The sequence below is a fragment of the Planococcus citri genome, chromosome 4 (genome assembly GCF_950023065.1).
Source record: "Planococcus citri chromosome 4, ihPlaCitr1.1, whole genome shotgun sequence".
In the NCBI taxonomy this organism is placed as follows: domain Eukaryota; kingdom Metazoa; phylum Arthropoda; class Insecta; order Hemiptera; family Pseudococcidae; genus Planococcus; species Planococcus citri.
In genome coordinates, this window is record NC_088680.1 from 50,598,578 (window position 1) to 50,623,724 (window position 25,147).

Below are 25,147 nucleotides of genomic sequence, written 5' to 3' on the forward strand. Positions count from 1 at the left end.
AAATTTCCGATCTAATGACGTATCAACTTTCCTTGTAGGTTCAAGGGGGGTGGAACCACAACCATTTGAAAAAGGGGGTTTCCTAAAAAATACATAAAGGATATAGGCGCCTATGGGGGGTGAAACGGTCCCCGAAAGCGTTCGAGTTGATATTAGCATGGAAGGTGTATAGCATTGAGAAACTTCCGCGTGAAAAATTTCAGATCCACACCCCCTCCCCTTTTTGGGGGACCTCCCTTTTTTGACACTTCAATAACACTTTTCTCAGCCCCATTTTAACCGATTTTGAAAATTTTTCAGTATGTTATGTACAAATATCCTTATTAGGTATCCCCACAAAAATTTTCAACCCCTTTCCCTCATATTTACCCCTCAAAATGGCGTTTTTTTCATTTTTTTATGCCTATTAAGAATCAAGATTGCAAGGTACAATTTCAGAAACACGTTTTTTGGATGTATTTTTGACCCCCAAACATCATGTACTTTTTTCGAAATTTTTGCTTTGGTGCGCCGCGCTGAAAAGTTGAAAAAATATGTCTTAACCGGTTGGGGGGGGAGGTGAAATGAGAATTTTGGGAAACATGAATATCAATGAGTAGGGTGTCGTTTTCTTATGATTCGATACCGCTGATCACGAATATGACGTAAGATTTTGTTTAACACTCACACAGTCCCTCCGGAGCCCTCAGCCCCCTCCTGAATTTCCATTATTTTTGAAGTTAGGCTATTTTAACAATAACAACATATGGAATATGACGTACTGTTTAAAAAAAACTTGAGGGAATTGGTTGTAGTTTATAAATAGGTAAATGGGTAATTCTCAAGAAAAGGTCAGTTTTGATATCCATAATTTTGAAAAACAAAAATCATTTTTTTCAAGTGGGAATCATTTGCATAAGTGTCCCACATCCCTTTTCTAGTGTTGGCCTCAATTCAATCCCCCGCACTATTGCCCCTGGACCCCCCTCCCCCACCCCTCCACAAATAGCAATAATTAGTGTTGTTAAACTAGCCTAACTTCAAAAATAGTAGAAATTCAGGAGGGGGCTGAGGGCTTCGGAGGGGCTGTGTGGGTGTAGCAGAAAATCTGACGTCATATTCGTACTCAGCAGTATCGAATCGTAAGAAAACGACACCAAATTCATCAAAGTAAGTTTATTTTTAAAATATCAAAAATTGTGGTGGGGGCTGAGGGCTCCGGAGGGGCTGTGTGAGTGTTAAACAAAATCTTACGTCATATTCGTGATCAGCGGTATCGAATCATAAGAAAACGACACCCTACTCATTGATATTCATGTTTCCCAAAATTCTCATTTCACCTCCCCCCCCCCCAACCGGTTAAGACACATTTTTTCAACTTTTCAGCGCGGCGCACCAAAGCAAAAATTTCGAAAAAAGTACATGATGTTTGGGGGTCAAAAATACATCCAAAAAACGTGTTTCTGAAATTGTACCTTGCAATCTTGATTCTTAATAGGCATAAAAAAATGAAAAAAACGCCATTTTGAGGGGTAAATATGAGGGGAAGGGGTTGAAAATTTTTGTGGGGATACCTAATAAGGATATATGTACATAACATACTGAAAAATTTTCAAAATCGGTTAAAATGGGGCTGAGAAAAGTGTTATTGAAGTGTCAAAAAAGGGAGGTCCCCCAAAAAGGGGAGGGGGTGTGGATCTGAAATTTTTCACGCGGAAGTTTCTCAATGCTATACACCTTCCATGCTAATATCAACTCGAACGCTTTCGGGGACCGTTTCACCCCCCATAGGCGCCTATATCCTTTATGTATTTTTCAGGAAACCCCCTTTTTCAAATGGTTGTGGTTCCACCCCCCTTGAACCTACAAGGAAAGTTGATACGTCATTAGATCGGAAATTTGACGTAGATTCTTTTATGTATTGCATATTTTTCGCTAAAATGCAATGCGGGGGGAGAAAATGGCAAAAAACTGAAATTGGGGGAGGTCCCACCCCCCTTTAAGGGGGTTCCGGACCCCGTAGGGGCAGGGACTTTTAGTATGTTGTTGAGGGGACCACTGTGAACAATATCTGCGAAAGATCTGTTTGATATTCATTTTTCCTGTAAAAATTTCTTTAATGACTGGACTAATGGTATTTCCTCAATTTTCGAACATTTTGTCATCTCATTGACTTTTTCTCTCATCACGAATGATCGGGAATAAACTGGAAAATTCGTACAATTTTAATGCTTCCAAATTTTTTCAACATGTTTTGGCACCACACAATCCTATTGGAGCTGAAAAAGATCAACGCATGGACAAAATGAAAAAAGTATTGATTTCTCAAAATCTCTCTCCTGTGATCTTAGATTCATAAAATTTCGGCAAAATCTGTGGTACGAATTAATTGACAAAATTAACTGCTGAGGACGTATGGAAAAATTTTACGATCCCCCTCCCCCTCCCCCCACTCCTTTTATTTTGTAGGTAGTTCATATTTTAAAGATCTGAAATTTGAAGATATTGACCTGGAAAACTGACCAAAAACCAGCGAAAATGCCCCATTTCCCAAACGGATACCTCAGGAAAAATAGGTAGGTACGCTAAATAAAGACATGTTGCCTAACTTCAAAATTGAAAGGAAATTGTTTTTCCATTTGATTTTGAACAAAAAATTTTGGATTGAAATAGATACTTGCATCCAGTTTTAAAAATTATTCCCAATCCATTTGATTGAAAATTTGTTCGAAATTATGTATTCCAATTTCAGTAGATCAAGTTTTCGCGGTGGTGTGTTGAGAACTTGAAGGGGAAAAGCTTTTATGAAACCTAGTGAGTTCGAAAAAAATGTATTATTTCAACTCTTAAACTGTTTCAGGGTTCTTATCATCCTTAACCTTGATTGATTTTTTATCAATGGATCTTTGAATGTCTACCAAAGTTTTACCTCTAGTTTCTGGAATTTTAAAATGTACAAACAATACTGTCGCGAAACTACAAACGGAAAAAAATACGTAATTCACGTATATGCCATATTTTTCAGCTACAATCAGGTACATATAATTGATGAATATACCCATGACAGAGTTGCCAATTATAGATATACATCCTCCTATCACCTTAATACTTTGTGGAAACAGTTCGCCTCGTAGCAGGCAAAAGCTCGGCAATATTCCCACAGCGTAGATGGCCGAATACGAAGCGATGCTTACGAATATATAAGTGGAGAAATTTGGTACCTGGCAGATGTACTGCTGGGTGTAGAACAACACTGCGCTGCATAAATGCACCAAAGCTGCCAATCCGTAAAACGTTCTCATCATTGTTTTACGAGGAAATCGTTCTACAAACAGTGCTGACGAAAACACGGCTATAAGTTGAACCAAGCCGAGCAAAATAGTCAATTCTTTTTTGGTGAAAAATCCTGAATTTGGGAAAGAAACCGTGGCAAATGATTGAACAGCTGAAAATCCTGTCGCTTGAGTTAGAGTGTATTGGATGAAAACGATGAAAATGATTTTATAAATGAATGGCGTCGAGAGTAACTTGGCTAGCGATTCTTTACGTTGTTGTTCTCGATGAATGTTTCTTTGATATCGGAAAATTCTCGTTGGACGTGTTCGTCGTTTCTGTCACCTTTCAAATACTCGAAATTTTTCTTGGCTTGGTCGAGTTTACCTTTCATAATTAGAAATTGAGGAGATTCTCGTAGCAAAACGGCTGTCGTTAGAGCAATCCCGCTGAGAATGGCGTTTATCAAAGCTACCGTATAATACGAAAAGTAATTAGTGAAAAGGTATTCCAGCAGGACTCCTAAATAGAAAAATGACACCGTAACGCTGCCAAATATGCCTCGAATGCTCGGAGTGGCGTTTTCGCCGAAATAAATCGACGATGTGACGTCGTTTATTCCGATAGCGATGCCGAACAGGAGTCGAATTACGCCTATTACCCAAACTGATTTGGTGAATAGGATGATCATCCATTGTAAGAAGAATACACCTCCACTGATCATCAAGGATTTCTTGCGACCGATCGTGTCCAGTAACAGGAGTGACAGAAGGGGACCTACAGTTCGACCTATTTCTTGCAACGAAGCGATCCATGATTTTTGTTCGGTGTTCAGAGGGATCACGCTGTCCGGATGGCTCAATGTTTCCAACGTTGGTGAAATCCAACCGTACCCGAAACCCATTGTGAATTCGTTGAAATTCACTGCAAATTATTAAAAATAATCATTATTAAAATTGAAGTAGTTAGTTGGGTTATTCTCAAGTATGTTACTATCAGTTGGTAGGTACTTAAGATTTGGACGTCATGTTACTACGATTTGTGATCGAAGTTCAAAAACACATAGAGCCACTTGAGCTACTCGAGAGTTTGATGCTCTTTTTAGATCACTCAGGAGTGTGTATTTTTGTACGATTTTTTTTGTGTATGTGTGTGGTAAAGTTGTAGAAATTTTTGTGTGGCCACATAATTATTTTGTTAAGGTATAATCAGTGTTATGGCGTGATGTTAATTGGGCACATGTTTGTTTATTTTGATTAGTATGAAAGAGTCCGTTGTTTTTAAACGCAATTGAATGTTCTCTTATCTTATGTTACGAGTGTGATATGGCGAGTATTTCCATGATACCGATTACCGAATCAGAAAACGAACATTTATTGGTCTAGTAGTTTTAGTCCAAAGCGAGCGAAGGAGAAAAGTTGCCTAATCGCAATTGATGAAAATTTAGGCCTATTTTTTTTTTTTTGCTGGAAAATAATGAAAAGGTCTGGCTTTATTTTTGAAAGCAGTGGAGATGAGCGTGACTTTTTCAGTCAACAGTTGAGGAGGTGGATAGCAAAACGCAATAACTCCATTTTTGTGTTTTTTTGGGAAATTAGGAAAAATTGTCAGGAGGGGAAGGGTGGGGGGTCGAGTTTCGAAATTGGTGTCAAATGAAAGGGGAAGGTGCCACAAATAAAATTTCCACTCAATTTCAAAATTTCGGTCACCTGGGTAAGCACAGTGAGGAAAAGAAAAAAAAGTTATTGCGTTGTGAACGCAAAATTTTTTTTTTTGGTGTTTTTCAGCAAAAAAACGTATTTTTTATTTGAAAAAATTGATGTTTAATCGAGAATTTTCGATAAAAAACAATTAAAAAACTGGAATGTGAAATTCAATTAATTCCTGTGTGTGATATGGCATTCAGAGAGTGACAACGAAAGCACCATTTTTTAAAGTAACTCCTACCCAACGATTTTCAGTACCCACCCGATGAAAAAAAACAGTGTTACCACATCTGCGCAACTGAAATGTATAAAAAGTAGTGGAGTTATTGCGTTTTGCAAACAAAATCTCATTTTTCAATGCATTTAGCTCTAAAATCAGACTTGTTTTCCTCGATTGCGCTATGATATTCAACTGATGGACAAAATCTGACACCGGGAATGGATTCCCCGTTGAATTTTACATAAGGATAGATATCAAACTCAATTTTCGTAATTTTGGAGTTATTGCGTTTTGCTATCCACCTCCTCAGTTAGGAAATTTTGAGATGAGCTGAAAAAACTGCTGGAAGGGTGTGTTTTTTTTCAGTTCATGAGTAGGTTTAAATCTGGTAGTTATGCGAATTTAAAGCCTTTTATGGCCTCCTTTCTCTGTTATCACTTTTTCGCTACGATCGTTCCTTTTTTCAGATTTGTGTATTTTTTTTTTCAAAATTGAAGCTGTGTAACCTATTTTGAGCATTTTTGTAAAACTTTTGAACTTGAATTCCAAAAAAAAAACTGTACTTTTCTGGATTTGTAACTAACTTTTTAAGAAATGATCTTTGATTTTCTTAAATTTTAAATTACGGATTAAATGTTGTGGATTTTTTCCGAGATAACTCGCCATATTTATTATGTAGATTTCAAATCTGTAGAATTGTTGTAGTTTTTTATTTTGAATTAAAGGGAGAAGATTTTGGGATTTTAGGTAGGTGTACAAACAGTGCACACGATACTTGATATGTGCCTAATGAAATTATCAGTGTTTTCGTTGACAGTTGATTTGAAAGCGCACATGGTGAGGTCACGTGATGATCAAATTGATTTAAATAGCAGAAATGTGATCTGAAGGGCATATCAAAACAGTCCCCGATCTTCACTATTGATTGCTGAAGCTCATATTTAATGCTTTGCAATTTTTTGAGAATTCTAAAAGGTCAATTTCAGTCAATTTTTGAGTGAGTCGATATTTTTTAGAACAAAAATTGTATAAAAAGTATTGAAATTGTGTTCAAATGATTTCAAAATATCAAAAAACCATTAGAATCAATAAAAATCAGTAAAACTTGAACAAACGATAAAATTTGAAAAAATGTGAAGAGAACTACGAAATTTTTGTGAAAGGCATTGCTCGCGTTTTTCAAGAAGTTTAAAATGGCACTTAATGGCACTTTTGGGCACACCTTTCAAGCAGTTCAAAATCGTTGGCTCGTTGCCAAAAACTGATTAAATTTCAGAAAAATTTGGTGAAAATTCCTTTGAAATGCCTATTTGTATTATGCATCTACGTACCTACCTTATATAAAAAAAAACCGCTAAAAAACATTAAATTCGATGATTAACGAAAAATGATGAAATTTTGGGTAAAATCGCTGAAAAGTACCAAAAAATGGTGAAATTTTTAGTGAATCTTGATAAAATGTATTTACTTAAAAATGAATAAAAACTAATTGTAGTTGAATTTGTCAAAAATAATTGTATAAAAAATTTTGAAAACATGAATAGAAGCAAAAAAATCACTAAAATCAGTGAAAATTGCCAAATTTGTCAGAAATGTTGTCTAAATTGGGGGGGGGGGAATTGGGCGAATCGTCGTTAAAACGATCTTAGAACACTGAATAGGTAATAGGCTACATTGAAAACCAATCATCAGAAACCGGCGAAATTTTTGTTGATTTGACAAAAACTCCGTTAAAAATTTTTGAAGACCTGTAGAAAAATAATAAGTACCTATGTATTTTTTAAAAAAACAACTTTGAAATCATTGAAAATTACCTCAAACTGAAGACATTTTGGTTAAATAGGCAAAATGTTAGGAAAAATGCATACCTAACACATCGTTTTAAAGACGACTTGAAAATATTAAATATAAAAATTACTGCAAATCAACAAAACGTTATACTTATATTGCAAGGGGTTTGAGTAGGGATGACGAATTTTTAGTGCAACGACATGCTAATAAATTATCATACCTGGAGTCACAGCCAGTGTTTGATGGAGTATTTCCTTGAAAAGAAGCATTGCGAACAATTTTCAATTAGTTACTCGTTAATTCAAAAATCAACTTCTCCAATTTTATACTTAAAATTCGTCGATTGCGACTTATTACATTTTGAACAAATTATTACTGATTAATCATATTTTGTACGCTGAAATTTTCACAATAATTGACGACTGTTTCGACGTGAATATTTTAACAATAAGTGCCTACGTGTGTCAAAAACCAAGTACATACCTGAATAATTAAATTCAGCTAGGTGTAATTTTTTTATCGTGAACGTTGTTATCGATGAGAGCTGAGTAAATTTATTGTGTACGATGATTTATCTTTCAAGTTCAAAACTTTTTTCATCCTACCTACTGAAATTTTACAATGCTATTTATGGTGTTTTTTGAATTAGGTACACATTTACTCGTATTCATCATGTCTTGAGCTAACCTGCCTCAAGTGTTTTGAGTAAATAAGTACATAATTACGTACACTTGCCTATGGGAATGATGTTTTATGAGGTTCATAAAAAAAAAGAAAAAATCGGATTAAGAAAATTTATTTGAAAATAATATACATATAAAACAATACGTAATAAATAATAAATTACAAAACAATTACGAAAAAATATAAATAAACATGGAATTGACGAGTTTTGAATTTTTTTCTGTTTTTAGGATAAAAAAACCCGGCTTACGTGAGGTTGAGAGGGTGATCTTCAAAGTGGAACCTTGACAATGAACTTTTCATCAGAGTATAGACATTAGACAAAGTCGTTGATGCTCTCGTGGTAACAGAATATTGGGCAAGGTAAGTGGAAATTGAACGTATGTGTATTTATCTGTATGTATCGCTCATCATAAATATTAATGATGTGGAACTTGACGGAACGGTTTGATTAAAAAATAGGTAATTTATTTCGTGGCTGAATATCGATATACCTAATTAATTAGGTAGCTTTGTATTTCGTTAGGTACTTCTTTCTGGGGAAAAATGAACAAATTTAAAATAATTTTTAGACCTATGTATGCTATTATGATGTGTGTGGAGCGTCTGAGTTTGGAAAATTAGGGCGACAGCATTTTTCAAAAATACGTAACGATCCATGAGTGAATTTATTCTGGTTTTTAGAATTTCATAAAAGGCTTGAAAAAATCTGGGATGGTTCAAGCAAATTGGATTTCAATTCGAATGAATCCCCAAAACTTTTTTTTCCTGTGAAGTGTTGATATGTGTTCCTTGAGCACGCACAAAAAAGTCAAGCACTCGCTAAAACTATCTGTGCCATAACTAGGCAAACCGTACGTACCTGATTACCTATCCATAATTTTGGTTTTTGCACAATAAGCAGAAAACTGTCGCATTTAGTCAGCTAGGTTATTTTTGGCCAAACATTGCTGAAAATCGTCGCTTTTTTCTGAAAAATTCAGAACGTCTCACTTTTTTTTACAAAATTGTCCAAAAGTCTCGAGTTGTTGCCAAAAATTGCCAAAATTCCTTGCTTTTTACTGAAATTGTCAAAGTTTTGCTCTTTGTCGACGTTTTCAAAAAGTCACCTTTTTTCATCAAGAAGTTGCAAAAATCACAGGAAGTCTTGCTTTTTGGCAGAAATTGACAACAATTCTCGATTTTTTCCCAAAAATTTTAAATGTACGTCCTACTTTTTTTTTCAAAAATTGTCCAAAAATCACAATTTGTGGCCAAAAATTGCTAAAATACCTTGCTTTTTTGCTAAAATTGTCAAAATTTTACTTTTTGTTAACATTTTCAAAAAGTAACTTTTTTCATCAAAGAGTTGCAAAAGTCTCAAAAAATCTTGCTTTTTGGCATAAATTGACAAAAATTCTCGATTTTTTCCCAAAAATTTTAAATGTACGTCCTACTTTTTTTTTCAAAAATTGTCCAAAAATCACAATTTGTGGCCAAAAATTGCTAAAATACCTTGCTTTTTTGCTAAAATTGTCAAAATTTTACTTTTTGTTAACATTTTCAAAAAGTAACTTTTTTCATCAAAGAGTTGCAAAAGTCTCAAAAAATCTTGCTTTTTGGCATAAATTGACAAAAATTCTTGCTTTTTACCAAATTGCTGTAAAATGACCCTATTTTACAAAAACTACCAAAAAATTACAAAAGGCCTTCATTTTTGCAATTTTTTTCCAAAAATTTCAAATGTTCCACTTTTTTTCTCAAAAATTGTCCAAAATTCTCGCTTTGTTGCCAAAAATTTCCAAAATGCTTTTCTTTTTTGATATAATCGTCAGTTTTGCTTTTTGTCAACATTTTTAAAAAAGCCAATTTCTTCATTAAAAAGTTGCAAAATTCTCAAAAAGTTTGCTTTTTGAAAGAAATTGGAAAAAATCCTCGCTTTCTACCAAATTGCTATAAAATGCCACTATTTTTCTAAAACTACCAAAAGTTTTCATAAAGCCTCTTTTTTCGATTTTTTTTTTTCAAAAATTAGGTACCTACTTGAAAATCTCGCGTTTTTGGCCAAAAAAGGTTTCCCTTTTGCTAAAATTGTAAAATTTCGTTATTTTTTGGTGAATTTTAAGAATTGATTTTGTTGTAACATACTTTCTGCAATTTATGCTCAAATTCATCAAATTTTATTAAACTAAATCTTGCTTTATTACCTAAGAGTTACAAAATAGTCTCACTTGTCTGACAGAATTTTAGAAAAATATATTTTTTTGGCAGTAATTTTGAATATTTTTTAGAACTTTTTTGGTTGCTTGAGTTGCTGTTTTTTTTTGGAAAAAATTGAGTACGTATGAATGACCGATTTTTTTCAAATTTGAAAACTAAAAAGAAGCATTTTACGTAAAAAAAAAACTGAACGCACGATTTTTTTTTCAAGTTTTCATCGAAAATTTGAAAAATTTAGAATTTCTGGAACTAAAAATTTTGTTTTTGCCATGAGTTTTCTTTAAAAAAATTTAAAGCTGAAAAAAGGTTGAGTTTTATCTCAACTTGATGCTTCGAAGTGTTTCAAAACTTTGGCCCCTTTTTTTCGATGAATTTTTTTGTGCAAAAATTTTACAAAAAGTGTGTTGAAAACCCCCCTGTTTCTCTAAAAATTGAAATAAAATCAATTTTGTAGATAAAAAAGATAGGGGAAGCAAGACTTGTTGAATGTATTTATGACTTTATTTAATTTTGAGACCAAAAATTCCTTGAAAATAAGTATCAAAAAAAAATTATAATTTGTTCAAAAAATTGTTCTTCATAGGTATCATAAAATTTTAAGCAAAAAATGTTCATATATTAGATTAATTTTTGTGTGCGGCTAGTTTTTCAAAATAATTGAAACTTTGAGCTGTTGGTGGAAGGGAAAGGGAGAGAGGGTATCTTATTTTCAAGAAAAAAAAATTCGAAGAAAGTGTGTGACTATCTTTTGGAAAAGAATTGATTCCATACAAAGTTTCTGACAATGGGAAGGTATAGAATTTATCTATAGACTTTGAATACTAAATGAGTCTTTGGATGAGGATGATGTATTGATATTTGTCTAAAGTTGAAATTGAAGGGGTCTCGTATCTCGCATTTACCAGTGATTTACCCTCCATAAATTGTTCAAAATATTCCCATTGCCCCTTTAGTTTAACAAACAGGCAAGCAGTCATCAACTCACTAGCCCCCCCCCTATACCACCCATTGGTTCCAATTTTTCAGACACCCACTCCCTTACATTCAGATCTATTTCTCGAGCAACTCTTGTATCTCGATCAACGTTTTCCCTCTAGTTTCTGGTAACACGAAATAAATATAAATCACGGTAATTAAACTGAAAATGGTAAATATGAGAAAATTCACGTACATTCCGTAATCCTTCGCTACAACTAAGAAAATATTCGATATTACGAACCCTACAACCGAATTACCGATTATAGACAAACATCCACCTATGGCTTTCACACTAAGGGGGAATAATTCGCTTCTAATAATGTAAATGGCCGGATAAGCGGCGCCGTAAATCGTCGCGTATGACGTAATGGTAAAAAATATTAGCCACGAAAAATTGGCGATTTCGGTGACGTTATTATCGTGAAGGTAAAATAAAACAGTCGTACATAACAATACGAGCGTACAAAACGAGAACGAAATCAGTATGAAAGATCTTCTGTCTATACGTTCGATAATACACGACGATATGCAAACGGCTACTAAAGACAATAGACCGAATAATATGGTGAAGTCGTCTTGAGTCAGCATTTCGGATGACGAAAATGCCATCGAAGCGAACGCGGTTATCGCCTCGTATCCGGTAGATGCGGTTATTAGGTAAATAATCAACACGATGGTGATACTTTTATAATTAGCTTTCGATAAGAAGATGGTTCTTGGAGAGAATTTTTTCAACTTTTCGACGTACACGTTTTGTTTGATTCGTTCGAATTCTGGTTTAACGTGGGCCATGTCGTTGGTACCCTTTAACCACATTAGGGTTTTTAGAGCTTCGTCTTCGCGATCTTTCATTAGAAGAAATTGAGCTGGTTCTTTCAGCAGTAATATGGAAGCTAGGCATAGAGCGCCTATAACCGTGTTGATTATTATCACCGTATCGTAGGATAAATACGATGTTAGAATGAACTCGACGAAGACACCGGCGTAAAAACAGGCAGCGGTTATGCTACCCAATATGCCTCGTAATTTAGGCGAGCAATTTTCTCCTATGTACACGGTATTCGCTACCTCGTACATTCCTAAAGCTATACCGAATATTATACGGACTAGGTAAATGATGTATACTGATCTGTTGAGTAGAAATGGCCACATCAGGAATGCCACGACAGCGTGAACGATGAGGATGAATTTGCGACCGATGATATCCACCAAGAAGGCTGAAAGAATCGGTCCGATAGCTCGGCCGAAGCTGTGTAACGATGCTATCCACGAGCATTCGTCCTTTGTCAGGAAAAAATGGCTTTCTGAGGTGACTGAGGTGGAATTATGTTCCAACTGGCGCAGAGTAGGGGCCAGCCAGCCGTATCCGATTCCCATTGTGAATTCATCTAGGCAAACTGATCAAAATGAGAGGGTTAAAAGAATTTTGAAAATGTATTTTACTGGCACATTTGATCGCTAAATTTTCGAAGAAAATGAATTGAAGATTGATGCAAGTATTTCCTTAAGAGAGGAAGTTTTTAAACGTGAATTTCATTTTGGATTTCGGATCAAAAGATCTGATGAGCCTCCAATTTAAAAAATACAGTAAATCAGCGATACTTGCGAAAGAAAATTACTTTCAAATATAGTATCGTCAAAAAAGTCACTTGAGACACCAGGCCAGAGGTACCCTACTTATTGGTGTCTCCACCAAGCTCCTGCCCTGCCTCACTTTATTGACTTTGCCTAATTTCTGTGTCCAACCTAGTCCACGTGAAACCTAGTGACCCAAAGAAGAGTTATTGGAGGGGTCAAATATTGAAAATTGTATGCAATTTTTCTTCTAATAAAAGGTCATCGGTCATCACATTTTTAAATTTTTTGTTCAGAATCCAATTTTATCAACTTTGAATCAATTTTGCCTATTGGAGGAAGTAAAGGGAAGTAGGACCTCAATTTAGAAAAAAATTAATCTGAATATTACCTACCTGGAATTACAGCCAGTGTTTGATGAAGCACTTCCGCATATTTTGGCATTTTATTATGCTTAATCAATAAACTCAATTTAACGATTACTTTTCACCTTATACCTATAATTTTAAGTAAAAATCGAACACATTTTACATTATTCAGCTATGTAACGATGTAGGAGACAATTATGTTACTTACACGATGTTTAAACTATTAATTTATGACATACTTGGCGTATTATAGTACATCTATTCGAGTCTCTCTGAACATACGATGAAGAAGATCGGGTTAAAAGTCGTCGAGGTTAAATACCACGATATATATAAGCAATGTTGCAGTTGTCGTCCAGCTATTCTCATTCCATTAATTGCTTTGGGTTTGCTTTTCGCTTTAGTCTATATAGTGAGCGATTCAAAGCTGGGGTTTTTTTCAATGAGTGTTCAGTTCTGTTGAATTGTACATATTTGTATGTACATAAATGTACTTTGAAATAGTCAATGATAATGAATTTTTATGAGAATGTGTCTCAACATTGCGTAGATACGACTACTTTTTAATTTAACCAGAGAGTACCTACCAAAAAAAGGTCGGAGCAGTGTATAAGGATTTTAACCCCCTCGCTCCTTAGTATTGAAATACTCAAAATTCAATTCCTATTTCTTATAATTACTTGAGTAGCTCTTGAATTACAAAAAATAAAATTCTGTCTCATTTCGTTCAACTTAACATCACTTGATTTGTAATTAGCATTCTCTAATATGAGAAAAATATATTCGTCATTCATGAAATTTGCGATTCAATTCATTATTTAGCAAATTGAAGGCCCCAAGGCCCGTCTCATTCTTTTCTCATCGAGCTTAAAAATTTCTGTTGTAAAGTAGATGTCGCGTCGTTTGCAAGAAATTTAGTGTAAAAATTGAAAAAAAAAACAGGGAATTGTGTAAATACTTCAATTGATTTAATTGTACGAGAAAATGGATGGAATGAGCTTGAAAATTTTGTTAATTTCTCATCCTTCAATTTTCTGATATTTAAAATGACACCCAGCATATTTTTTTGAACTACATTTTTTGATTTTAGGAATTGAATTTTGAAATAAATGCAAATCCAATATCAAGTTTTTTGGTTGTTGATTTACTCGTAATTTGTTGTGTGCCGAGTTTTTTGACTTTGCAACGAGACGTAAAGAGTGTTAAGTTCTGTAACAATTTTTAAATTTTTCCTTTGATTTCAATTTTTTTCGATATGTGATAAATGTCTGTCCCACAGTGCTGTAATCTGGAGGGAGGAGGCCTTTTCCATTAACATTTTTTGAATGTTTTTGATGTAAATTGATACTTATTTTAAAAATTACTTTTATCCATAGGTGAGTGGAGGTCTTTTTTTTTTTTACAGATGAGTAGATTTTTTCCAACCCTTATATAATTCATTTTCTGTTCATTTTTCCCCGTTGGGTCCCCAATCCTAATTCTTTTACAAAAAATTTGAAAACAAAAAAATGATTATTTGAAAAAAATTCAAGGTCATTCGTAAAGAATTTGAGGGTGCAAAATTGTAAAGCATGAAATTTTACTCTTACAAGTTTTTTTAGGAAGTTTTGTTTTGAAGTTTAAAAAAAAATTATTTGTGAGTGAGGAGGAAGAAGGTAAAAGTCAAGATATGTTTTCTGTTCATACGTATTCAGGGTGTCCACACTCCTGAAAATCTGGAAAATCTGGAAAAGTCAATGAATTTGGTCGATCTGGAATAGTCAGAGAATTTCGTAATTTTTTCGCAAAATCCCTGGAATTTAAAAAAAAAAACGATCAATTGCAAATTTCTGTTATTAAGGGCTTGAGATGAAAGAAAAACATTATTATTTTTTATTTTTCAAAACACAAATTTTTGAAAGCTTTTGCCCTCGCTTCGCTCGGGCTTGTTTTCTTTTCTTTTTCAAGCACATGCCAGATGAAAATTTCTAGATGATAAAAATCAAGTTTTGAAGCCAAAAAATGAACTCCTCACAATACTTGAGCTTTCGCTCTCGCTTAGGTCTGTTCTGTTCAACTTTCTTCAAAAAAATCATCATTCAAATTCTAAAATTTTAAAACCAAAAAATAAACTACTCGTCCTCGCGTTGAAAAAAACTGTTTTTTATGCCTCTCGAAATACAAATTTTCAAAATTTCTCGCCCTCGCGAAATTTTCAAATAAGCAAATTTCACATTTGAGACCTCCAAAGATCCAAAAAAGGAAAGAACAATTTTCATAGGTAAATCATATGAATATTGTATACGAGTATCGATTGGAAAAATTGATGTTTTTCTACCACATCAACCCACAAATTTTCATTCGACACCATCACCTTTCAAAAACCTAAAAATAGCTTCTACTTTAGAAATGGGGCCCAACATGATATCTGGCCTCGTGCTCTCATCAGTTCTTGACGCCACCTTTCTGAATTTTCATTCGGAATTTTTGTACCGAAGTCTCACACCTTGCATGTCATTGACATTTTTTAAAAAGTAGTCCTAAAACTGTTCAGTAATTCCTCAAATCCAAATTTCACCATTTCCAGCCGTTCTGGAGCCTCCTGCGCGATTTTCCAGAATTTTGAATTTGTTCCAGAAGACGTGAATACGAAGTTGGGTAGCTAAAAATCGAGTTGTGTGTTGTACTCGACCTGTTTAATGAGTTCATCCACATTCGAGTCAATTTTGGGAGGGACACCTCAAAAGTGGTTTTTTGACCAGCTTTTTTCAATAAAAATATCCATAAAATCAAAAGTTTACCGTTTGCGAGAAAATTTTCGAAATTTGCACGAATCGCTGTATTTTGTCCATGAGTAACCCTCGAGGGCGAATTTCGCAATTTTCGGTCATTCTGGAGCCTCCAGCGCGATTTTCAATTTCTCCAGAATTTTGAATTTGCTCCAGAAGGTATGAATATGATGTTGGACAGCTAAAAATCGAGTTGTGTGTTGTACTCGACCTGTTTAACGAGTTCATCCACATTCGAGTCAATTTTGGGAGGGACACCACAAAAGTGGTTTTTTGACCAGCTTTTTTCATGATAAAAATATCCATAAAATCAAAAGTTTACCGTTTGCGAGAAAATTTTCGAAATTTGCACGAATCGTTGTATTTTGTCCATGAGTAACCCTCGAGGGCGAATTTCGCAATTTTCAGTCATTCTGGAGCCTCCAGCGCGATTTTCAATTTCTCCAGAATTTTGAATTTGCTTCAGAAGGTATGAATATGATGTTGGGCAGCTAAAAACCGACCTGTTTGACGAGTTTATCCACATTTGAGCCGATTATAGGAGGGACACCTCAAGAGTGGTTTTTTGATTTTTATTAAGTATGAAAAAATCTGATCAAAAAACCACTCTTGAGATGTCCCTCCAAAAATCGGCTCAAATGTAGGTAAACTCGTTAAACAGGTCGGTTTTTAACTGCCCAACATCATATTCATACCTTCTGGAGCAAATTCAAAATTCTGGAGAAATTGAAAATCGCGCTGGAGGCTCCAGAATGGCTGGAAATCGTAAAATTTAGATTAGGGGAATTAATATCAGTTTTAGGGCAGATTTTGATCATTTTTACTGATCAAGTATGTACTTTTTTTAAAAGCATAAATCACCAAAAACAGTCAATTTTGAATTTTCATAGTTCGCCAAAAATCGAAAAATGAAGTTGTGCAGCTGAAAATTCGGTTTTGGGGGTTTTAGAAAATGCTTTTTTTAAAAATCGCTGTCCCCCTTCAAATCGAAGCCGGACGCTTCAAGAGATTCCCTTGTTGTAAGTATAGAAAATTGAAAAATGGTTTGGAAAATTGGTCTGGAAAATCTGGAGAAGTCGGGGAAATGACTTGCCAAAAATAGTACACAGTGCACACCCTGATATGATTCTGGCTTTTCATCGTGAAAAATGTCTCCTCTTTCTGAGATTATTCTACATACTTTAATCATGCATTTTATTGAACTACGAATATCAATCTAAAATTATATGCATAGCATGGAAATTATATTACGTATCGACGATTTTCCGCGCCAAAAAATAATGCAAGAAAATTATAACAATGATTAATTTCGACGAACATTTAATACATACGAGTATTTTTTTAAAACGCTAGACGTAATATTGTAATCGATCTAATTACACCTCGCGTCAATTTTTAACATATCGTTCCGCGTTAATTAGCAATTCAACCGCGTTAACGCTTCTAATGAAATGATTTTCTGCGTACGTGAGATTGAGATTAATTAAAATCGCGAGCGGGGGAACAAAAGGTTAAAAAAATCATTTTAATATATTACGCTACGATATTTTATGTATTTTCATGCGATTATGTGTGCCTGTGTACTTTCGATTTCGAAGTGCAGCGTGTTTTTTTTTCTTTTTTTGATAATGTAAATCTCACATCTCACACCACGCTTCGCTATCTAAGTATAATGGCGCGGTAAAGGTTAGATCTCGTACCTTCATCCATAAGTTATGTTATGTTTGTCTAACGACGAATAGATATGACTATTTTACCGGCTACCGCGACCGCGAAATAAAATTGCCCGAGTTCATAAACGTGTTCGAGTCGAGCTGAATATTCGATTTAGATCTCGTCGAAAGATTTTTCAATATCCATGTGTTTGATGTCATTGTAATCGATGGTGTGAACCAACATCTGGTGTGAAGTGAACAAGTGGCCGGTGCTTTTCAAATATAGCTACCTTTCATTAATTCTATTCTAATTTAGTATTCGGCTTTGACGACGCAGTTACTATTTCGCAGGTAAGTGCTATACCGGTTTTACTAGTTGTATTTCGCCGGTAGTTTTATAGACGCAGATCACACCTAGCGTCGTGTTCTGTTCTTTCTGAATGTCAACTGTTACCTAATACACATTTTTGATCGATTGAACGTAAAGATATTATAGGTAAATTTTGCAAATAATTCGTTTGCGTTTTAACGATTTTTTTTTTCAACTGTGTGTTTTTTTTTTGCCAAATCTTGCGTTCTAGAAGTATGTAAATTTACATATTATGTACCGACTTCTACATAACTTATATTTTACTGTTGTAGGAAATAATTCAATTTGACATTGTGCCTTACATTCGTTAGTCATGGGCATGACAGGAACTATTCATCAAACGTTGGCTGTGCTGACAGGTATCGATTGTTTTATAATTTGGTTTGCTTATTATGTTACTTTTTTTTGTATGATTTAAAATAATAAGTACCTACTACTATACCTACCTACTTGAGAAGTAGTTACTCGATTTTTTTGTTTTGCATGTACTATGTAATGAGCCCACGAAGGTTTAGTTTGTGTTGCTGGTACTGTTCCAAATATCATATCGTGTTTTATCGATATTTTCCCAATTTTGATTTTTTAAGAATGAGTTTACCCATTTTTTTGGTAGAAATTGAAATCGTTTTGGTCTGTATAATATCAGGAATGAAACAATACGGTATCTTGTATTTGATTTATGTGTCTGTTCTGCTGATACATATGTATTACTGAATACGTAGAGATACGTATGCATTTTTATCTATCAAGTGTTCTCTCCTCTTATCAGTTTTTTTTTAGTACATATTACATGTGTGGAAACGAGCTTCTGTGCTCTTTTTCCTCTTTATTTTAATCATGATTCGTAATCTTGGAATGCTCAAGTATCAATTTATGACCAGCATTGTAAGTAACCTACTTGTATGCGTAGCCTTGAAAAATTTTATCAAATTTTCATTCAGTTGAAATTTGGCGAAATCTATCTAAAAAAAACGCACATTTTTTGAGGTTGAAAATTACCAAATTTGAATCAACTGCTTGAAGCTTTGTCTACTGAAGTCTGGAGGGTTCACAATTACATGATTGAGGAGAACAGTATTTTCAAAAATAGGTTCTAGACTCAAAATTTGAAAAATGGAGGTAATCATGTGCCAAAAAATAACATTTTCCCACAATTTCTGAAAATGTGCGAGACCTTTTTGGAAATTTTTACTGCCATTTTGCTAAAAAACAATTTTTTTTTCATTTTTAATTTTTTAAAAAGCAAAACTGATCAATTTTTGCGAAAAGGAAGGCTTTTCGGCACAAATGCTGGCAAAACAGTGCAACTTTTGACAATTTCAGCAAAAAAACTGGAAATAATGATACTTAGATATAATTATTGGCAAAATAATATGATTTTTTGCAATTTTTGTGAAAAAATCGAAACTTTGGGCAATTTGGGGGAAAAAATGAGACTTTTTGTAATTTTATACAAAAAACGGCAATTTTTGGCCATTTTTTTGCAAAAGCAAACATTTTTGTGAATTTTTGAAAATTGTTATCAAAAAACAAGATATTGACAATTTTAGCTAAACGCAAGACTTTTTACTATACTGGTGGAAAAACTGGTATTTTTTCGCAATTATTGTAGATTTTGCAACCTTTTTGTTTGCGTAATTTTTTGAAAAAAGTACACTTTTTTCCAGCAATATTCCCAAAAAGCGAGAATTTACTTATATACATTTTCTGGCAAAAAGCAAGAATTTGACAATTCAACCTAAAAGCAGGACTTCCTGGTAAATTATTGGGAAAAAATTATAATTCTTTCCAATTTCTGTCAAACAATAATGCGAGACTTTTGGAGAACTTCAGGAAAAAATTGGGCCTTTTTGGAATTTTCTGAAAAAAGGGCAATCTCCTGCCATTTTTCTAAAAAGCGCAATTTTTTGACCATTTTCGAGAAAGCGAGACTTCCAGACAATTTTTGGAAAAAAGTAATTTTTTATTGAAACTTTTTGGAAATGAAAAATTTTAACCATTTTTCTGAAAAAGCAAAAATTTTTGTCAATTTTTGGACAAGCGAGAATTTTTGACGATTTTTGGCGCAAGGCCATACTTCAAAACACGAACTTTTTGGACCCTATTGTAAACAAGAGAAAGATTTGAGTAATTTTTCGAAAACAAAGATGAGACTTTTTAGTAGCAAAAATGAAAAAATTTTATGAAAAAACAGGTTTTGAAAATTTCAACCAAAAAAGAAGACTTTTTGGTAATGATTGATTTGAAAAAATGATATTTTGTCGCGATTTATGTTAAAACGAGAATTTTTGCAATTTTCTGTGTTAATAAAACAACACGAGAGACTTCTCATTTTGGGTAATTTTTGCGAAAAAACAGACAATTTTTGGTAATAAACGAAACTTTTGACAATTTTTTCCAAAGGCGAGATTTTTTACTATTTCTGACTAAAATTAATGCCAAAAGTCTTGTTTCGCTAAAAATTTTGAAAAATTCTCGCTTTATAGCTAAATTGCTGAAAATTTATTTTTTATTCAAAATTGTACAAAGTCGTGTTTTTTTGACAGAAATTTTCAATAATTACTATCAAGTCTCAAATTTTTACAAAAAAGTTGCAAAAAACCTCATATTTCCAACAAAAATTACGTATAATGTTACGAAGTTTCATCTTTTTCCTCAAAAATTACCCTAAAGTCCCGCTTTTTTCCAGAAATTTGCCAAAGAACATTTCTAGCCCTTGTCCTCAAAAAAAAGGTAGCCCTACTTACAAAATGGCAGCCATTTTGATTGACCGGTGAGCCGAAATCGCAGATTTTGCATTTTAACAAAGGACTTGCGCGAAAATTTTTGAACTGTACAAAGGTAGATTGGAAGAGCAGGCAAAAATTCATCACCTGTCAAAATTTCAAGTACTAAAGTGATTTTTTCGATTTTTGGTAAATTTTCAAAAATCAAATTTTGACCAAAAATGTGGAAAAAAATCAAAATTTTACCAAATTAACCTAGAAAGCTGAAAGGGATATACCCTATTTTCGACCGGCCAAATCGATTGGAATTTGTTTCAAACCGTTTTGAGCAGTTCTGGAGCCTCCAGTAAATTTTTGAAACTTGAAATTTCCCAAACATTTTATTGAATGGAGTTGGAAAGCCGAAATTCATTCTGCAAACTAATTTCAATACGCTAAGAAGTCGACTGCAAGTGAATTTCAAGTCGTTTTGGAGCCTCCAGCGATTTTTTGGAAATTACTGGAGCCTTCATTAGATTTTTAAAACTTGAAATTTTCACAATATTTCATCAAGTGGAGTTAGCAAGAGCCGAAATTTACTCTGCAAACTTATTTCAATACAATATGAAGTAGACTGCATGGTGGTTTCAAGTAGTTTTGAAGCTTCCAGCTACTTTTTGGAAATTTCAATTTTTCTAAATGCGCCATGAAATCTTTCAAAAAGGCACTAGAGGCTCTAAGATGATTTGAACCCACCTGAAGTTGTCTTCAGAGGGTGTTAAAATTGGAGTGCAGATTAAATTTCGGCTTTCCAACTCCATTAAAGTTTCAAAAATTTACTGGAGGCTTCAGAACTGCTCAAAACGGTTTGTAACAAATTCCAATCGATTTGGCAGGTCGAAAATAGGGTATATCTCAAATTTCAGCTTTCTAGGTAAACTTGGTAAAATTTAATTTTTTTCCCACATTTTTGGCCAAAATTTGATTTTTGAAAATTTACCAAAAATCGAAAAAATCACTTTAGCACTTGAAATTTTGACAGGTGATGAATTTTTGCCTACTCTTCCAATCTACCTTTGTACAGTTCAAAAATTTTCGTGCGAGTCCTTTGCAAAAACATCCTATAGGTTTCAATTTTTCCTCATAAGTTGTTCAGAAGCCTCGTTTCTTACCAAAAATTTTCAAAAAAAAAACTTGTTTTTTTAATCAAAAAGTTCTTAAATATGTTGTTCAACTTTTTTACGCTTTGGAAATACTCTGGGTTTCCATGTGAAGGAAAAAAATTGCTTCGAAGAGTGTAACAGGATACCCTACCCTATTAGCCAAATCACAAGAAAGTTGAGCTTTCAAAGAAAAATCATCATTTCCAACAAAACAAATGATTATAAATTGAAAATAGGTATCTCCCACCTGTCTATGGCAATTGATTATTGATACAGTACCTATTGATATTTGGGAAACATACCAGCATTACCAGCAACCAAGTCTGCATTTCATTACTTCGATGGCTACTAAAACTAGAACCTATTCTACGAATTTTCAGTCAGCTTCAACGAAATGGATCTGGGTATCGGCGACGGATGGACATCTCCAGTACTGAAGTACTTCAATAGCTCCTCATCGCACGTACGAGTCACTGGTAATCAAATGTCATGGATCGCTTCTCTAGACAGTATAGGAAGAATTCTAGGTGCTATATTGTCAGCGATGTTTATCGATACCATCGGACGTAAATCAATGATTAGCACTTGCGCCGTGATATTTTTTCTCATCTGGTTGGCAATTCTGTGCAGCAGTTCGGTAATGGTAATTTACATAGTACGTATATTATACGGTGTAGCTAAAGGAATGAACGACTGTACGAATTCTGTATACGTTGGAGAAAATACATCGCCAGTTTTTCGAGGTGTTTTTGGTACCGTAGGATCAATCTGCTATTACGGAGCGTTAGTTGGCGAATACATTATCGCCACGTATCTGTCATACCAAACATACACTGCTATAAATGCAGCTGTCGGATTCTTAACAGTTGTGTCGATAATTTGGATAAAGGAACCGGTTCAATTTTTAATGATGAAAGGTAAATATGAAAAAGCCGAGAAGAATTTCCTATGGTTGAAGGGTGTAGACAATTTGGATAAAGTTAAAGTCGAGCTACACCATATTAAAGAGAACGTTATGTTGGAAAAATCCAAAAAGTCCTCGTTTAACGATCTAGTCACTTCGTCGGCTAATTACAAGAGTTTTTTAATCGTAGTTACGACTTATTTATTAGCGGGAGCTATGGGTTTTGGTCCTATTTCTTCTTACGCTGCTACTTCACTGTTTCCTAAAACTGAGCACATCTCGTCGAACGAATTCACCATATTATTCGGTTTGTTGCAATTTATCGTCGCTATTTTGGCGGCCTTTTTCATCAGTAGCTTTAATCGTAGATTCATCATCATCACGTGCTCTATATTAATTGCTCTGACTCATATTTGTACCGCTTCACTGTACTATGTGAATGCGAATGTTACCCCACTGCCTTATTTCCCATGGCTTATATTTGGTAGTATTTCTCTATTTGCGAGCATTTACTCATTCATGTATCCTGCCATATTTTTAATACGTACCGAATTATTCCCGTTGAGTATAAAAGCAGCGGGCGGATGTGCCTCTTTGATCGCCAATTCGGCTATGAGCTTCGTAACCACCAAGGTATATTTGCTCATTAATAAAACTTGGGGTATTCACGTGAATTTCGTCGCATTCGCTGTAGTTTGCGTGCTTTGCGCCATATTCGTGCATCTCACATTGCCCGAGACTAGGAATAAATCTCTTATAGAGATACAAGATCAACTCGAGAATAAAAAAAAGCCTTACGAGTACAACGAAGTTTCATTGTAGAGCTGATTTGTCTGGTAGATAATGCCTTGTGTTCGCATTTCGACGCTTCGTTGTTTTATAAATATAGATTTTAATAATTTTTTATACCGTTTGTATTACATATTTTTATTCGTGTTTTTATGCGCAATATGTGCTTCTTTTTTTTTTTTTTGTAACCTTGTAAAGCGCAATACGCGCGTGTATAATGAATTTTTAATGCGCGTCAAGTGCTGTTAATATTTTTAGAATATTTTGTTTAAAATGAGAAACAATAGAATAATAATTTTTATCGTTTGTTCTGTGTATGTTCTACTCGATCGTCTTACTTGCATGCGGTGAAGTATTTTGATGTGGCCAAGATATGGCTAAATATACTTTGTAGTGTTGTTTGGGTTGCGTATGTTGGATTTGTGAAGGGGTTATGTTGGGTGAATTGAGTTGTTTTGTGTGGTACATATGAGTAGGGAAAGCTACCAAACGAGTATTTATCGCACTTGTTTTGCTGGGGAGGGGAGGAGATGCATGGAATAGTCTGATTACTGATTCTGAGGGCAGGTCTATGTACTCGTGGGAGGGGCAAAAGATGAAATTTGAAACTAACCCTGATGTCTCGGAGGTCTGGTTTTAGAAATGAATGGCCAATGGTAAAAAATTACTGCTTTCAAAATGTATTGAAAATTTAAATTTTGTACTTCTTGAAAGTCAGCAGTAGATTTAAATAATTAGGAACTTTATTTTCAAGCTAAATTTTTAGTTGAGGAGAAAGGCTGAAAAATCTGAATACATTTTCAAATAAAAATTATAAAAAATTAGGAAATTTAAGAAAAAAACTATAAAATCAGACCAGCCGATTTTTAGGGGTAGTTCGTTCGAACATTAGGTACCTCTAATTTATGTAGAAGTTGAAAACACAAGGAGAGAGATGTGAGATATCTTTGGAAAAAATTGTAAGTCTTTTGCAGTATAAAAATCAAAAAAATGGTACCCGTTAGAGCATCAAAAAAAGGGCAATTTTCATTCTAAAAAATGTCTACTAAAATTAGTTCTTTTTCCATTTTTTTTTTTTTTTTTTTTTTTGAAGTTGGTGGAACGTTTTTAAAAAATTATAACCAAACGACCTTTACAAGATGTAAGAAAAAATTATGATCAGAAAAAAAGAACCTTTTTAGGATTTTGGCAACAAAAAATCTATAAGACTCTCTAATAATTTTGATTAAAAAAAAATTTCATTTGCAATTTTGACTAAAAGTAGGATTTTTTTCAATTTTGGCAAAAAAGTAAGATTTCTTGCTGATTTTGTTTAAAAAAAAACTTATTTTTTGTTTTGTAATTTTGTCAAGAAAGCAGTTTTTTGCGAACAAAGAAGCATGATTTTCTAGTAATTTTGACCAAAAAATAAGTTGTTTTTCCTGCTAGGATTTGTCTGACAATTTTGACCAAACATGGGTCTTGTTTACAATTTCTACAAAAAAGTAGGATTTTTTGAAATTTTGGAAAAATTGGTAAGATTTTTTGTTAAGTACCTACCTATTTTATTGAAAGTTCGATTTTTTGCGACCAAAAAAAGCAAAAAAATTGTCAAGTTTACAATCAACTTTGGAAACAAGGGTGGCTCCTTGTCTCTTTTTCTTCTTCTGAAATTTGATGAAACTTGGCAAAAAATCTGACCAACAAATTTCAACGAAACATTTTTAAAAAATTCAAATTTTTATTTTTTAGACCAATATGTAGATATAAACTTTTTCCCACTCAGGAAGAGGTCAAAATTTGAAAAATTTAGGAAAAAATCATTTTTTCTATGCCTCAGTAGAGCTTTTGATGTCTACTATCACAAATAAATGTAAATTGGTCGCCAAGTTCCAATATTATACCATCTTGAGGAGATTATTTTGAGAACTTTTGAACTTGATAAAAATAAACTTTGAGCGTTCACAATTATTTGTTTTGATCCATGAAATTAAAAAAAAATAAAATAAAATGACTGAAAAAGTGTTTTCTGAAATTTTCG

At 33.8% G+C, this 25,147-nt stretch overlaps 2 protein-coding genes and 1 pseudogene across 3 annotated transcripts; 1 reads left to right on the plus strand and 2 right to left on the minus strand.

Moving 5' to 3' along the window:
* Positions 1-1,990: 1,990 nt before the first annotated feature.
* On the minus strand, positions 1,991-7,507 carry LOC135842490 (facilitated trehalose transporter Tret1-like; annotated as a pseudogene).
* A 242-nt stretch (positions 7,508-7,749) lies between these two features.
* Positions 7,750-13,105, minus strand: LOC135845945 (facilitated trehalose transporter Tret1-like). The gene is made up of 2 exons (XM_065364839.1): positions 12,801-13,105; positions 7,750-12,227 (listed from the first exon to the last, which is right to left on the minus strand). The coding sequence occupies exons 1-2, from the start codon at positions 12,847-12,849 to the stop codon at positions 10,903-10,905; spliced, it is 1,374 nt and encodes a 457-aa protein (XP_065220911.1). The 5' UTR covers positions 12,850-13,105; the 3' UTR covers positions 7,750-10,902.
* A 4,011-nt stretch (positions 13,106-17,116) lies between these two features.
* LOC135845943 (facilitated trehalose transporter Tret1-like) lies at positions 17,117-23,433 on the plus strand. Of its 2 annotated transcripts, none has more exons than XM_065364837.1 (3): positions 17,117-17,547; positions 17,839-17,925; positions 21,815-23,433. In XM_065364837.1, the coding sequence occupies exons 2-3, from the start codon at positions 17,880-17,882 to the stop codon at positions 23,158-23,160; spliced, it is 1,392 nt and encodes a 463-aa protein (XP_065220909.1). In that variant the 5' UTR covers positions 17,117-17,547; positions 17,839-17,879; the 3' UTR covers positions 23,161-23,433. The 2 variants fall into 2 exon arrangements, with proteins under 2 accessions (XP_065220909.1, XP_065220910.1); XM_065364838.1 differs by lacking the exon at positions 17,117-17,547 and adding an exon at positions 17,555-17,692.
* Positions 23,434-25,147: the final 1,714 nt, after the last annotated feature.

Coding starts and splice junctions, on each gene's coding strand:
- LOC135845945 (XM_065364839.1), bottom strand. CDS start 12,849: ATGCCAAAATATGCGGAAGTGCTTCATCAAACACTGGCTGTAATTCCA. Junction 12,228..12,800: donor AACACTGGCTGTAATTCCAG/GTAGGTAATATT, acceptor CATTTTGATCAG/TTTGCCTAGATGAATTCACA.
- LOC135845943 (XM_065364837.1), top strand. CDS start 17,880: ATGGGCATGACAGGAACTATTCATCAAACGTTGGCTGTGCTGACAG. Junction 17,926..21,814: donor AACGTTGGCTGTGCTGACAG/GTATCGATTGTT, acceptor ACGAATTTTCAG/TCAGCTTCAACGAAATGGAT.